General features: G+C 43.2%; 1 protein-coding gene across 12 annotated transcripts in view; it reads left to right on the top strand.

Annotated features, from left to right (window-relative positions):
* The window catches only part of CASK (calcium/calmodulin dependent serine protein kinase), a 438,390-nt gene that overhangs the window by 181,248 nt on the left and 240,944 nt on the right, over nt 1–16,198 (top strand). For all 12 annotated transcript variants that reach the window (XM_048864731.2, XM_048864713.2, XM_048864695.2 and 9 more), the window contains exon 4: nt 14,644–14,721. In XM_048864731.2, coding sequence (XP_048720688.1) covers nt 14,644–14,721 — 78 coding nt within the window. The remainder of the gene's footprint in view (nt 1–14,643; nt 14,722–16,198) is intronic.

Here is a 16,198-nt window from a genome sequence, read left to right as displayed (position 1 = left end):
AACATGTTAACATTTGAGGGCTCAGCCGAGTGCTAGTTCATCATTTAGCAGCAAGGCATTCCCTGGGAAATATCCCACCTGATATCAACATGGTTGCTTTAGGAGAAGCTCAGGGAGCTCATGAGCAGGTCCCCAGACAATCCTCTGATGAGAACTTGCTTAAAACTTATACGATATATGTATATAATGTCTTTTTTTCTGGCGAAAAAAATTTCCCTGCCATCTAAACCCCCTATTACATTAATTCTTATGGGGAAATTGGATTCGCTTAACATCGTTCTGCTTAAAGTTGCATTTTTCAAGAACATAACTAGGTTAAGCGAGGAGTTACTGTACATAAAAATGTAGCTTTACATTTCTTTGTATTCTCAATGTAGAGCTAAATGGGCAGGGAAGACTGGTCTTAGCCTCCAACCTGCAAGTGACCACAGAAAACAAGGCACATAATTAGGGCATGATATTAGCATCACACAAATTTCACCATTATTAAAATGATTGGTTTTTGTGGTTTGTCATCACATATTAGACTATTAATTTAAATGTGTAACGTCACTAATGTATATAAAATCCCAAAAAGCAAAGAAATGAAGCAGAAACTGTAATGTGTACTTACCTAAAATGAATTCCTGCAAACTTTCAGCAACTGTTGAGACTATTTTTTCTGTCCTCTTTTGACATGTTTTTGTTGTTTTTTTTTAAATGTGAGGGAAAGTTTTGCTAACATAATAAAGGTAAGTTTGTAAAATGCTGTTACCTAATGGCGGGAAACACTTTTTCAAAGTGGGAAAGTTCATGATCGGATGAAGATGACAAAAATTACACTTCATTTGTTAATGTGTGTCTACCTCCACCTACTGGTTTGAAGAGATGTTACACAGGAGTCTGGAGTGGTATAGGAGTATTCAGTTTTCAAATATACAAATACATTTCTGTTAAGTACAAATATTATATGAGGGTCTTGGATACAAAATAAAAACATGGAAGTATTTCTTTAAATCCCCCGTAATAAGGGTGGCAGTACTATTCAGTGCTGGGTGTGAGGTTCCTAGCAGGGTGCACCTGGGAACAAGCGCCCCTCAATTAGGAATCTGTTTGTTGGGTGGGGTCTGCATTTTGTATAATGGGGGGGCAGGAGGGATGACAAAAGGGGAAATAAATATATGCAAACACCCTTTTGACTTTAGTTTGAGGCATTGTTCATAACTCTAAATCATTCGTGAGCATTTTTTTGTTTTTGTGTTACTGGTTTAAAAAAGAAACAAAAGTTTACTGAGGCAGTTTAGATACTTCTGTTAAATTATAATAGTTTCACCTCATATGAAAATATGTATTTGGTTTTTTTTAGTTTGAAGATAATCAGTTTTCCCATATTGACTTATGGGAGAGCTAAGAAATAAATTTTTTCAGCAATTTACAATCTTCTTGCTCAACAATAACTTTTTTTAAATGACAGAACCCCCTATGCATTTTTGTTATGACTAGTTCTCATCAGTTAAGTCTGATAGCTAATTTGGAGCGGGGGAACTCAGTTACAAATGGTAGAAAAATCACCTCTGAAGAAAGCTAAATTGAGCATCTTCTACAAGTTTATCAAAGCCTGTAGAGTTTGTCCTCTGTTCCAAATGGTAATGTCCCTTCCTAGTCTGACCAAGGACCTGGTGAGGACAGGAGTTATGGTTTTCAGACTTTTGGGGTGATATTCAAGAGGAGGAGAACACACACACAGAGTAAAATAATGCCTTTGCTTGCTCTACATCTTCTCTAAATCCTTCCAGGTTCACCTCTTCTCCCAATCCTGTATACATAGAAAAATGGGGATTTCATTTGCCCTCTTACCACTCCCCTGCACACACATGCCATGCATATACATATGCTCTTGCCATCTGCTGTTTTTCTTTGTCTCCCTGCATTCTGTTGATCCATGTTTATGGGTTAGGCCGCTACTGGTCTACCCTGCTTACAGTAGATCAAGCCACATAATTTCAATATGTGTTGTCACCCCCACCAATATATAGAATTGGACTTCACATATGTGCTAATGGAATCACCTCCACGTATGGTAGGGTTATCACTGAAGACAAGAATCAGAAAGTAGGAGGACAGTAAAGATGGGGCCTAAGAAATCATTGCCTTAGATTTTGGTTTTTTAAAGCCATGTCTGTTAAATTATGGTATGTTGACTGCAAAATATTTTTTCTTTCTAAGCAATAAATTACATGCAGTACTGATGTGGTGCTTTATTTATTCTGTAAAAGTCCCAAAGCATGGGCGAATGGACTGAGTTACACTATTATAAAATGATTTCATAAACCTTAGGGACACTCATTGTGGTAATTAATAGGGATTTAAAAAAACTGGAAATGGAAACAAGGGTTTACATCTATTTTTACCATTCCAGTAGCTCAGAATTATGGTACAGACACTCTTAATTGGCTTTTTAATTACATAATCTTATTGCTATTTAATATTAATATACAAAATCTTCACTGTGAAATAGTTAGGTTTGATACACACATAACACAGCTGACTCAAATCCAGAATGGAAGGAAATGAGAAGAGAAGTCACCTAAAAATATATACCCTGTCGTTCATCCACACACACTCCATACTGTCACCACAACTACTGCACACTGCATGTGCTGTAACTGTAACTTTTCCCTTCCCCTCTAGCTTTCCTTTTCCATATACTCTTTGCTAAAGTACACAATCCTAACACTATTTTTTGTGGATGTTTAGTGATGTAATGTGTTGTGCTGGTGGGGGTTGGTAGTTTGCGAAAGACGGGTAATGGAAGGCTGGCATCCATAGCAAGTTAAGATTGTGGTGTGCGGTATATGGTAGTTGTGGTAATGGTAAGGTGTGTGCCAGTGGGTAGAGGAAATGAGGAAGTTTACTGTTTGGTCATGAGACACTGTACTCCATATTCTTCACAGTGATGATATGATATAATTATGGCATAATTGTGATATATTTTGTATGAGGTGGGTCATGTGAGGTGTCATTTGAAAAGTTATGATTTGCTGAATGAATATCCTATTTATATGCATGTATCATTTTTGTATCTGAAGTTATGAATATTGACTAGGGAGCTGTATTTCAAATGGGCTTACTCTGGAAAACACCCACAGCCAGCCTTTCAGGTACAACCATGAAGAGGCCAGACGGGGCTGATGGCCCATCAGCGAAGACAATGGATTCTGGAATAGTGGAAGGCAAGGGAAAAGGATGACAAGGACCAAAAAAGAGCCCATGGAAGTATGGTAACCCTATTTTTTGTGATCTTGCAATCCCCTTGCAATAGCCTGTGACACCCTTTTGGGTCGGGACCCCTAGTTTGAAAAATGCTGCACGAGGCCATTTAGGAAGTACACTTACCTCCCTGCAGGCCTGATACTTGGGAGAAGATTGTCCCAGAGGTCTGGCTATATTTTTGGAGTGGTGGTATTACGGTGGTTGAATGAGATGAAGTAAGGACTTTACAGTGCTCTCTAAATGGAAGTGAGTTAAGCTTATGAAGAACTCCCAAGAAAATTCTAAAGCTTGTGCTGATGAAGACCTAGAGTCATAGAAGTGTCGGGCTGGAAAGGACCTCAAGAAATCATCAAGCCCAGCCCCCTGTGCCGTGGCAGAACGAAATAAACCTAGACTATCCCTGACAGGTGTTTGTCCAACTTGTTTTTAAAAGCTTCCAATGATGGGGATTTGGCAATCTCCCTTGTATAAAATATATCATAGTTATGCCATAATCATATAACAGTATCTCTATGAAGAATGTTACAATATGTATATTAAAAACAACTTCCTAACAGAAAATGCAGTGCAGACAGAGCCTTAATATTTAAGGTAATGAACACAGTAGAGCTGTGCTAGGAGCAACTTGTGAATAGACCCTAAAATTGTTCAGTACCCTAGAACAGTGTTTCTCAAACTCTTGACTCCTTTATAATTGTAGATGTACTAATGAAATTCGTTAAGACAGACTGATGATTCAACATGTAGAAGACACAGCCCACATTGAAATGTTACATAAAACATAGCATTACTCAAAGCCCTGCTACGGAGTATTTCCTACTCCCTGTATGAGCACCATCTCATGCCATCAAATATTTGAGTGCTGGGGTTATACAAGGAAGTGTTGCCTTTCAACTACCCTGACACCTTTCTTTCCACATCATCAGTGTGTGTCTAGGACTCTAGCTTGTGCTAGTTTCTGTCTTAATCAAAACAAAAAATATATATATTAACAGAATGTAGCATACGTTGGTTATTTTCAGAATTTTTAGACAATATTGCATGCTTGGACATCAGTTCTGGCTTGGTGTTCACATGGCCTATCCCAACCTGAAAAAAACTGGGGGTTAAAACTTCTTGCACCTCTATTTTTCCAATATCTCAAGTCCTTAATACCCTTGTAAAATACAACTTTCACGTAGTGAATCCCTCTGGTTTCTGCAAAAATTGTCTTTTAGTTGAAGTACAGGTTGAGATGTTGCTATAATGATTGGTTTACTGTCTAAGCACATTTAATTTTCTGGGGTTTGCCATAGTTGAGACCAAGATTCCATCTTGCAAACTCCACAGTAACAAAGACTTTCATAATAAATTTTAAACTTTAAATTCAGCTCTTACAGTAAGCTTTTTTTCATGGAAAGCTGATCAGTTAAAGTCTCAGTGAGGAAAAAATACAGACACAGTATGGTTGTGTTAGTGAGATTGATGTAGTTGAACTGATTGAATAAAATGTAGAAAGCATTGCTGCTCACATGCTGCAGCCCATTTTAACAATATCAAGACAATTTCAAATTGACTTTAATTTTCAAAAATAAGGGAGATTTTCTTCTCACTTTTGAAAACTGCCATTTATCTGTAGGAAGAGTAATAAAACGAGCACATTTATTTTTGAAGTAGTACAATCTTAAAGATAGGAGTGTATAGGAGAAGAGCTTTTGAGGACACAATGTATTATAGAGGGTTCCACGACCACCGCTCCCAAGAGAAGGAGGCAGGTGGTGGTGGTCGGGGACTCTCTCCTCAGGGGAACTGAGTCATCTATCTGCCGCCCCAACCGGGAAAACCGAGAAGTCTGCTGCTTGCCAGGAGCTAAGATTTGCGATGTGACGGAGAGACTGTCGAGACTCATCAAGGCCTCAGATCGCTACCCCTTCCTGCTTCTTCACGTGGGCACCAATGATACTGCCAAGAATGACCGTGAGCGGATCACTGCGGACTATGTGGCTCTGGGAAGAAGGATAAAGGAGTTTGAGGTGCAAGTGGTGTTCTCGTCCATCCTCCCCGTGGAAGGAAAAGGTCTGGGTAGAGACCGTCGAATCATGGAAGTCAACGAATGGCTACGCAAGTGGTGTCGGAGAGAAGGCTTTGGATTCTTTGACCATGGGATGGTGTTCCAAGAAGGAGTGCTAGGCAGAGACAGGCTCCACCTAACGAAGAGAGGGAAGAGCATCTTCGTAAGCAGGCTGGCTAACCTAGTGAGGAGGGCTTTAAACTAGGTTCACCGGGGAAGGAGACCAAAGCCCTGAGGTAAGTGGGGAAGTGGGATACCGGGAGGAGGCACGAGCAGGAGCGCGTGAGAGGGGAGGGCTCCTGCCTCATACTGAGAAAGGGGCGATCAGCAGGTTACCTCAAGTGCCTATATACAAATGCACGAAGCCTGGGAAACAAGCAGGGAGAACTGGAACTCCTGGCACAGTCAAGGAATTATGATTTGATTGGAATAACAGAGACTTGGTGGGATAACTCACATGACTGGAGTACTGTCATGGATGGATATAAGCTGTTCAGGAAGGGCAGAAAAGGTGGGGGAGTAGCACTGTATGTAAGGGAGCAGTATGACTGCTCAGAGCTCAAGTATGAAACTGCAGAAAAACCTGAGAGTCTCTGGATTAAGATTAGAAGTGTGAGCAACAAGGGTGATGTCGTGGTGGGAGTCTACTATAGACCACCAGACCAGGGGGATGAGGTGGACGAGGCTTTCTTCCGGCAACTCGCAGAAGTTACTAGATCGCAGGCCCTGGTTCTCATGGGAGACTTCAATCACCCTGATATCTGCTGGGAGAGCAATACAGCGGTGCACAGGCAATCCAGGAAGTTTTTGGAAAATGTAGGGGACAATTTCCTGGTGCAAGTGCTGGAGGAACCAACTAGGGGCAGAGCTCTTCTTGACCTGCTGCTCACAAACCGGGAAGAATTAGTAGGGGAAGCAAAAGTGGATGGGAACCTGGGAGGCAGTGACCATGAAATGGTCGAGTTCAGGATCCTAACACAAGGAAGAAAGGAGAGCAGCAGAATACAGACCCTGGACTTCAGAAAAGCAGCTGTTTGACTCCCTCAGGGAACTGATGGGCAAGATCCCCTGGGAGAATAACATGAGGGGGAGAGGAGTCCAGGAGAGCTGGCTGTATTTTAAAGAATCCTTATTGAGGTTACAGGGACAAACCATCCCGATGTGTAGAAAGAATAGTAAATATGGCAGGCGACCAGCTTGGCTTAACAGTGAAATCCTTGCTGCTCTTAAATACAAAAAAGAAGCTTACAAAAAGTGGAAGATTGTACATATGACCAGGGATGAGTATAAAAATATTGCTCAGGCATGCAGGAGTGAAATCAGGAAGGCCAAATCACACCTGGAGTTCCAGCTAGCAAGAGATGTTAAGAGTAACAAGAAGGGTTTCTTCAGGTATGTTAGCAACAAGAAGAAAGTCAAGGAAAGTGTGGGCCCCTTACTGAATGAGGGAGGCAACCTCGTGACAGAGGATGTGGAAAAAGCTAATGTACTCAATGCTTTTTTTACCTCTGTCTTCACGAACAAGGTCAGCTCCCAGACTGCTGCACTGGGCAGCACAGCATGGGGAGGAGGTGACCAGCCCTCTGTGGAGAAAGAAGTGGTCGGGACTATTTAGAAAAGCTGGATGATCACAAGTCCATGGGGGCCGGATGCGCTGCATCCGAGAGTGCTAAAGGAGTTGGCAGATGTGATTGCAGAGCCATTGGCCATTATCTTTGAAAACTCATGGCGATCGGGGGAGGTCCCAGATGACTGGAAAAAGGCTAATGTAGTGCCCATCTTTAAAAAAGGGAAGAAGGAGGATCCTGAGAACTACAGGCCAGTCAGCCTCACCTCAGTCCCTGGAAAAATCATGGAGCAAGTCCTCAAGGAATCAATTCTGAAGCACTTAGAGGAGAGGAAGGTGATCAGGAACAATCAGCATGGATTCACCAAGGGCAAGTCATGCCTGACTAATCTAATTGCCTTCTGTGATGAGATAACTGGCTCTGTGGATGAAGGGAAAGTGGTGGACGTGTTGTTCCTTGACTTTAGCAAAGCTTTTGACACGGTCTCCCACAGTATTCTTGCCAGCAAGTTAAAGAAGTATGGGCTGGATGAATGGACTATAAGGTGGATAGAAAGCTGGCTAGATTGTCGGGCTCAACGGGTAGTGATCAATGGCTCCATGTCTAGTTGGCAGCCGGTATCGAGTGGAGTGCCCCAGGGGTCAGTCCTGGGGCCAGTTTTGTTCAATATCTTCATAAATGATCTGGAGGATGGTGTGGATTGCACCCTCAGCAAGTTTACAGATGACACTAAACTGGGAGGAGTGGTAGATACGCTGGAGGGTAGGGATAGGATACAGAGGGACCTAGACAAATTGGAGGATTGGGCCAAAATAAATCTGAGGAGGTTCAACAAGGACAAGTGCAGAGTCCTGCACTTAGGACGGAAGAATCCAATGCACTGCTACAGACTAGGGACCGAATGGCTCAGCAGCAGTTCTGCAGAAAAGGACCTAGGGGTTACAGTGGATGAGAAGTTGGATATGAGTCAACAGTGTGCCCTTGTTGCCAAGAAGGCCAATGGCATTTTGGGATGTATAAGTAGGGGCATTGCCAGCAGATCAAGGGACATGATCATTCCCCTCTATTTGACATTGGTGAGGCCTCATCTGGAGTACTGTGTCCAGTTTTGGGCCCCACACTACAAGAAGGATGTGGAAAAATTGGAAAGAGTCCAGCGGAGGGCAACAAAAATGATTAGGGGACTGGAACACATGGCTTATGAGGAGAGGCTGAGGGAACTGAGATTGTTTAGTGTGCAGAAGAGAAGAATGAGGGGGGATTTGATAGCTGCTTTCAACTACCTGAAAGGGGGTTCCAGAGAGGATGGTTCTAGAGAGGACCAGAGAGCATGGTTCCAGAGAGGAGGGCTCTAGACTGTTCTCAGTGGTAGCAGATGACAGAACAAGGAGTAGTGTTCTCAAGTTGCAGTGGGGGAGGTTTAGGTTGGATATTAGGAAAAACTTTTTCACTACGGGGGGTGGTGAAACACTGGAATGCGTTACCTAGGGAGGTGGTGGAATCTCCTTCCCTAGAAGTTTTTAAGGTCAGGCTTGACAAAGCCCTGGCTGGGATGATTTAGTCGGGGGTCGGTCCTGCTTTGAGCAGGGGCTTGGACTAGATGACCTCCTGAGGTCCCTTCCAACCCTGATATTCTATGGTTCTATGATAGATGCACATATTGTTTTTAAAGAAACTATTACTTGATGCTGTCAATTTTGTTGTCACCCTGTGTCGATCCCTCTTCTTGGGGGAAGTTTGTTTTTAAAAAAGTTGTGACTGGACAACTCTGGTAGTGTAGGGAATCTTCAGATTTCCCTCACCTCAGTAAATAAGGTTTTAGGGATGGCTATAGGATGGAAACTGGTGGTGGTATTCAATTATCTACACTATGGGCACTAGTCTATTATCTCATCTTAGGACACTTTTCCCTCATGTACGACTAAGTGATTCTTTTAGCTCTGATGACATTGCTCTTTGACATCTGTCTTTGATACCACTGGATTTTGATTCATCTGCAATTCCTAGCAGGTCTGGATAGTCACTCTTGTGTGGCTTCTATGCTCCTTCATGAGAGGTCTAAGTGTAGTTATTCTGAAGAATGTCATGCCAGAGATCCTTCAGGGTTCTACCTTGTCACTTGTCTAGCTCAACATAGACCTGTAGGAGGGTTAAAAGGAGACATTGGCAGAGGTGTCTCAGGAGAGCTGACACCCAGCTTTACATCATCTCCATCATATCTGGCCATGGCATTGCAGTACAGAGTGCCATGCATGACTCTCTCTCTGTAAAAGATTGGGGTTTGCATCAGGGCAAATTAAGACTGACAAGACTGATGTAATATTGCAGTATAGGGGAAAACTAGAAATACCCTAATATAGTTTTACAGTTTGTAGGGCTAGTTAACTCTGACGTTGCTACTGGATGCTCAAATAGCAGCTGTGGCCAATATGATTTTTTCCTGGTAAGATGAGTGCAAGTTTCCTTTGGTTGCACATCTTTTACAGTTATCCGTACTTTTGTCCACTTACAGCACACTCTACATATGGGTTCATCCTAGGAGCTGAAGTTGGTGTAGGTTACATCTCTGCACTTAAGTGGAGCTTTGTGTTGAAAGCATGGCACTGTGATCTGAACTGGATGCCTTTTAGTTTCTGGCTGGCTTGGAAATCTGGATGCCTGAAAGTCTGCCTCTCCCCGATGCAGTGCCTCTGCAGTTATGATCAGTTGGCGGTGCTTGAATAATCATACCTCCTCCACTTTCAACTACCCTAACACTTCAGCCTCCTTTTCCAAAGGCCTGAGAAAAAGACAGGCATCTCCAACTGATCACAACTGCAGAAGCATTGCATCAGGGGAGAGGCAGGCTTTCAGATCAGTGACCCACTAATTCAGAGGTGGACAAACTACGAGCCACATCCGGCCCGCAGGACTGTCCTGCCTGGCCCTTGAGCTCTCATCCAGGGAGCCTAGCCCCCAGCCCCTCCCCTGCTGTCTCCCTCCCCTGCAGCCTCAGATCGCCGCACAGCCAGTGCTCTGGTCCGCTGCTCCTCCCGGGCAGCACAGCTGCGTGGCTGTGAGCTCCTGCTGCTCTGAGCAGCATGGTAAGGGGGCGGGGAGTGGGGGGGTTGGATTAGGGGCAGGGAGTCCCGGGGAGCCTGTCGGGGGCGGCGGGGGGTGGAGGTTCTGGTGGGAGCGGTCAGGGGGCAGGGAATGGGAGCGTTGGATAGGCCTGTTGGAATGGGGGTGTGGATAGAGGTCGGGGGCAGTCAGGGGACAGGGAGCAGGGGGGGTTGGATAGGGGGTGGGGTCCCGGGGGGCGAATACGGGCTGGGGGGGGTCCTAGGAGGGGACAAGGAGCGGGGGGAGAGGTTGGATGGGTCAGGGATTCTGAGGGGGGCAGGAAGTGGGAGGGGGCAGATAGGGGACGGGGGCCAGGCTGTTTGGGGAGGCACAGCCTTCCCTACCTGGCACTCCATACAGTTTTGCAACCCTGATGTGGCCCTCAGGCCAAAACGTTTGCCCACCCCTGCACTAGTTTAAATGATAGTAAGGAAAACTGCTTACAGGTCACTTTCCATAAAGGGTCTTCTATGCTGATACTTGCTTCTCTCTTGGTCTGCTAAAGCTTGGATGTGTAAACTTTGTAGACATGCTGTTAAGCAATGGATGTACACTTTGATATAAATCTCAGTCAGTCTCCTTAGTTCTGGAGAATATTGCACTGCTGACAAATGGAAGCTTATTTATATTCTGATGTGTATAAAAGCTATGTTATCCATGAATCCACAAGTGACTTACTACGTCTCATTGAAAATTAGATTACCTTAGGGCTTGTGTACACTTACAGCGCTGCAGCGACGTTGCTGTAACACTTAGTGAAAACGCTACCTAGACCAACAGGAGAGCTTCTCCCATCAGCATAGGTACTCCACCTCAGCAAGAAGCCCTCCCATTGACATAGCTCTGTCTACACCAGGGGTTAGGTCGGTATAACTGTGTTGCTCAGGGGTGAGGATTTTCCACACCCTTGAGCAATGTAGTTATACCAACATAAGTTTATAGTGTAGACCAGGGCTTAGAGAGTATAGGCAAGTAGTTGTAGCCATGTCAGTTCCAGGATATTAGAGAATATCTGAATACCTAAAGAAGAGCTCTGTGTGACTCGAAAACTTGTCTCTCTCTCTCTCCAGCAGCAGTTGGTTCAATAAAAGATATTACCTCATCCACCTTGTCTCTCAATGGGCAGTTAGGTAGGGGAAAAAACAGGGAACCAGTGAACAGAGTCAACAATGCAATGTGCACTGCAGTTGTTTGTTTATAGGGGTGCGAAACTATCTGCTTGACTTCTACATCATCCCTATGAGAATACTAGCTGAAGAGACTTGCCTTTTTGGAATATATGGTTGAAAGTTTCTATTTAAAATTCAGTTTGAATAGAATTCCCTCCTTGGAATACAGTATCGGAATGAGATTGCCTTGCATATGACTGCAGTCCCTGGTGTAAATACAGTTACACTTGTGTAGCTTCATTTTTTCCTGTGTGAAAGGACTTGTAGGATAATAATGTGTAACTGGATGTTTGCTTTGAGGGCCCTGTTGTGTATGGTACCAAAAGATTCTGTCTTTTTCATACCTCTTGTTTAGCGTATGTACAAGAGCAGTAAGGGAGACGCAGATTTGGTGTGGGTTGCACTACCAGTAGTATTTTGAGAACACTGCTGTATGTCTTCATTTAATTTGACTCATACTGTGGTTGCTTAGCTTCCCCTGTCTGGCCAAGATTGAGGCTTGAATGAGAGCTAGATCGCTGAACCTAAATCTGGATAAGATGAAGTTGATGATTTGTGGGGGAGATGGAATACTGGCAGATGTGGTATCTGCCCCTTCAACTAAGAGTTGGGATGTGGGCCTGCAATTTGTTAAAGTTTCTAATCTAGGGGGCCATGGATAATCTCCATCCAAGAGTATTAAAGAAACTGGCTCATGAAATTACAAGCACAGATACTGGAACTAGGAATGTGTGGGTGCTGCCGCACCCCCTAGCTTGAAGTGGTTTCCATTATATACAGAGTTTAGAGTTTGATTGAATGGTTCTCCACACCACCACTATGAAAATTATTCCAGCCCAATAGCAAGGATGTTTAATGAATCTGTAAACTCAGGGGTCGTACCCTATGACTGGAGAATTGCTAATATAGTTTCTATTTTTAAGAAAGGAAAAAAGTGATCCAGAAACAACAGGCCTGTTAATTTGACTTCAATTGTATGGAAGGTCTTGGAACAAATTTTGAAATAGAAAGTAGTTAAGGACATAGACGTTAGCGGTGAGTGGGATAAAATCCAATGTGGTTTTACAAAAGGTAGATCGTGCCAGACCATCCTGATCCCCTTCTTTGAGAAGATAAGTGATTTTTTTAGACAAAGGAAATGAAGTAGATCTAATTTACCAGGATTTCAGTAAGGCATTTGATACAGTTTCACATGGGAAATTATCAGTTAAATTGGAGAAGACGGTGATTAATATGAGAATTGAAAGGTGGATAAGGAACGGGTTAAAGGGGAGATTACAACTGGTTATATTGAAAGGTGAACTGTCAGGCTGGAGGGAGGTTATTAGTGGAGTTCCTCAGGGATCGGTTTTGGGAACCAATCTTATTTAACATGAAAAAAGCAAATGCAGTCCTAGGATAGAGGTATTTCCAGTAGAGACAGGGAAGTGTTAGTACCATTCTACAAGGTACTGGTGAGACCTCAGCTGGAATACTGTATGCAATTCTGGTCTGCCTGGTTTAAGAAAGATTAATTCAAACTGGAACAGATGCAGAGAAGAGCTACTAGATGATCCCAGGAATGGGAAACCTTCCTTATGAGAGGATACTCAAAGAGCTTGGTTTGTTTAGCCTCACCAAAAGAAGGCTGAGGGAGATATGATTGCTCTATAAATACATCAGAGGGATAAATACCAGGGAAGGTGAAGTTATTTAAGTTAAGCACCAATAAGGACACAAGAAAAAATTCCTATAAACTGGCCATCAACAAGTTTGGGCTTCAAATTAGGTGAAGGTTTCTAACCATCAGAGGAGTGAAGTTCTGGAGCAGCCTTCCAAGGGGAGCAGTGGAGGCAAAAAACCTAACTGGCTTCAAGACTGCGCTTGATAAGTTTATGGAGGAGGTGGTATGATGAGACTGTCTACAATACCATGTAGCCAATTTGCGACTGCTAGTAGTGAATATCTCCAATGGTGGATGATAGGACACTAGATGGGGAGGGTTCTGAGTTACTAGAGATAATTCTTTCCCAGGTGTCTGGCTGGTGGGTTTTGCCACATGCTCAGGGTCTAATTCATTGTCATATTGGGGGTTGCGAAGAAATTTTCCCTTGGGTCAGATTGGCAGAGACCCTGGGGTTTTTCACCTCCCTCTGCAGCATGGGGCACAGGTCACTTGCAAGTTTAAACTAGTGTAAATAGTGGATTTTCTATAACTTGAAGTCTTTAAACCAGGATTTGAGTACTTCAGTAATTCAGCCAGAGGTTAGGGGTTTATTTCAGGAGTGAATGGGTGAGGTTCTGTGGCCTGCAATGTGTAGGAGGTCAGATTTAGATGGTCATGATGGTCCCTTCTTAACTTAAAGTCTGTAAGTCTTGGGCCCTCCAGCTGTCTGTCCAACTCCAGATAGCATCAGTGGCCAAGAGGGCTTTTTCCATTTCCTCTGAAGTAGGGGATTGCAGCCATTTGTCCTGGACATGGATCTTGCCATAGTCATCCATGCCTCTATTTCCAACTGAATTACTGTAAAGAACTGTACATTCGGGTACCCTTTGAAGATCACTTAGCTCAAGCTAGTACAAAATGTGGACACCTGTTCTTTTAAAGGAGCTTCCCACATGTTGAATATTATATCATCAGTGCTCCAGAACTGTGCTGGCTTTCTAGTTCATTTCTCAGTGTTGTTCAGGTTATTGATTTCTAACCTATAAAGTCCTTCTATGATCTGGTCCTGTGTGTTAGAGAGACTGCATCTAACCATGACAGACTAAATCAGTTGGATTGCCTGAGCAGACAAGTCCTTTGGCCCTTAAGGACCAGCTGGTAGGATGCTTTTGTTGGCAAGTTGTTGGTTCTAGAATTAGTTTCCCCCCTAGGTCTGACTGAGCCTGAATTTGTTGAAGTCAGGGTATGTTGTAAAGCAGGGGGGGCCAACCTACAGCCCACAAAAGCATTTCAGAAGGCCCACGGCCTGCTCCAGTACTATATACTAACGGTTGATTCATTAGCAGTTTGTCATCATGTTTACATCATTTTACTTTACACAAATGTATAAATAGACAATACTGTACATAGATTGCTTCTATCTAAATACATCTGAAACAAGCTGAACTTGAAATATAAATCAATCCAGGTGACTTGAAATCTTACTAAAGTATGTAGAATCTGTTGAGTCCACACAATTTCATTCTTCGAATTGTGTGGCCTTCCTGTGCAAAAAGTTTGGGCTCCACTGCTGGAAAGGCTTGCTACTTTCCCAGACTTTTAATGCAGTTGGGGTAGGAATGAGAGTGTTGAGCACCTGAGATGTTTTGGGTTGGGGAATTTTTAGTTGACCTGACAGTTTGGATATAGTTGCTAAATGAGTTTTGCTTCATTATGAGTTGCACATACATCTAAAGCACTTTTGATATGAGCATTATACAAATGGAACATATTTCTGAAATATTTTACTGTAGTTTGACTTGGCAGCCTATTATCTGTTTTCTTACAAGAACATTTTTCATCTCTTTCTACCCATAGTATGGATGGAGCAGACCTGTGTTTTGAAATTGTAAAGAGAGCAGATGCTGGTTTTGTGTACAGTGAAGCCGTAGCCAGGTATGTACTCTAATTTTTAACTAATCCCTCGAGCTAAAGAGGAGGAGGTGGAATAAGTCATTTCCGTTACACTAATTTGTGGTTAAAAATAGAAACGCTATAAATAAGTCTGTTTGCACAGATTCTTATAGGGTAGGGGTTCTCAAACTGGGGGTCATGACCCTGTAGGTGGTTGCGAGATTAGTATGTGGGGGTCACGAGCTGTCAGCCTCCACCCCCCAAACCCTATTTTGCCTCCAACATTTATAATAGTGTTAAATATAAAAAAACGTGTTTTTAATGTATAAGGGGGGGTCGCACTCAGAGGCTTGCTGTGTGAAAGGGGTCTCTGTACAAAAGTTTGAGAACCACTGTTACAGGGAGATCTATAGTAGAGTGTTTTAAAGGAAACTATTTATAAAAGTGGTCCCTCATACATGAGCTGTGCTTCTCAATGGTTGATGTGATTGTTGGATAGCGTGCTATTTCAAAGTCAATATTTAAGTCTTTGCCTTTTTATGAAAAGGAGTACTTGTGGCACCTTAGAGACTAACCAATTTATTTGTGCATGAGCTTTCGTGAGCCACAGCTCACTTCATCAGATGTTTACCGTGGAAACTGCAGCAGACTTTATATACACACAGAAATCATGAAACAATACCTCCTCCCACCCCACTGTCCTGCTGGTAATAGCTTATCTAAAGTGATCAACAGGTGGGCCATTTCCAGCACAAATCCAGGTTTTCTCACCCTCCACCCCCCCACACAAATTCACTCTCCTGCTGGTGCTAGCCCATCCAAAGTGACAACTCTTTACATAATCAAGTCGGGCTATTTCCTGCATAGATCAAGGTTTTCTCACATCCCCCCCACCCCCATACACACACAAACTCACTCTCCTGCTGGTAATAGCTCATCTAAACTGACCACTCTCCAGGTTTAAATCCAAGTTAAACCAGAACATCTGGGGGGGGGGGGGTAGGAAAAAACAAGAGGAAACAGGCTACCTTGCATAATGACTTAGCCACTCCCAGTCTCTATTTAAGCCTAAATTAATAGTATCCAATTTGCAAATGAATTCCAATTCAGCAGTTTCTCGCTGGAGTCTGGATTTGAAGTTTTTTTGTTTTAAGATAGCGACCTTCATGTCTGTGATTGCGTGACCAGAGAGATTGAAGTGTTCTCCGACTGGTTTATGAATGTTATAATTCTTGACATCTGATTTGTGTCCATTTATTCTTTTACGTAGAGACTGTCCAGTTTGACCAATGTACATGGCAGAGGGGCATTGCTGGCACATGATGGCATATATCACATTGGTGGATGTGCAGGTGAACGAGCCTCTGATAGTGTGGCTGATGTTATTAGGCCCTGTGATGGTGTCCCCTGAATAGATATGTGGGCACAATTGGCAACGGGCTTTGTTGCAAGGATAAGTTCCTGGGTTAGTGGTTCTTTTGTGTGGTATGTGGTTGTTGGTGAGTATTTGCTTCAGGTT

The sequence above is a fragment of the Caretta caretta genome, chromosome 1 (genome assembly GCF_965140235.1).
Source record: "Caretta caretta isolate rCarCar2 chromosome 1, rCarCar1.hap1, whole genome shotgun sequence".
Classification (NCBI taxonomy): Eukaryota; Metazoa; Chordata; order Testudines; family Cheloniidae; genus Caretta; species Caretta caretta.
The sequence above is the reverse complement of the archived record's forward strand: the minus strand, read 5'-3'. Positions and strand labels throughout refer to the sequence as shown.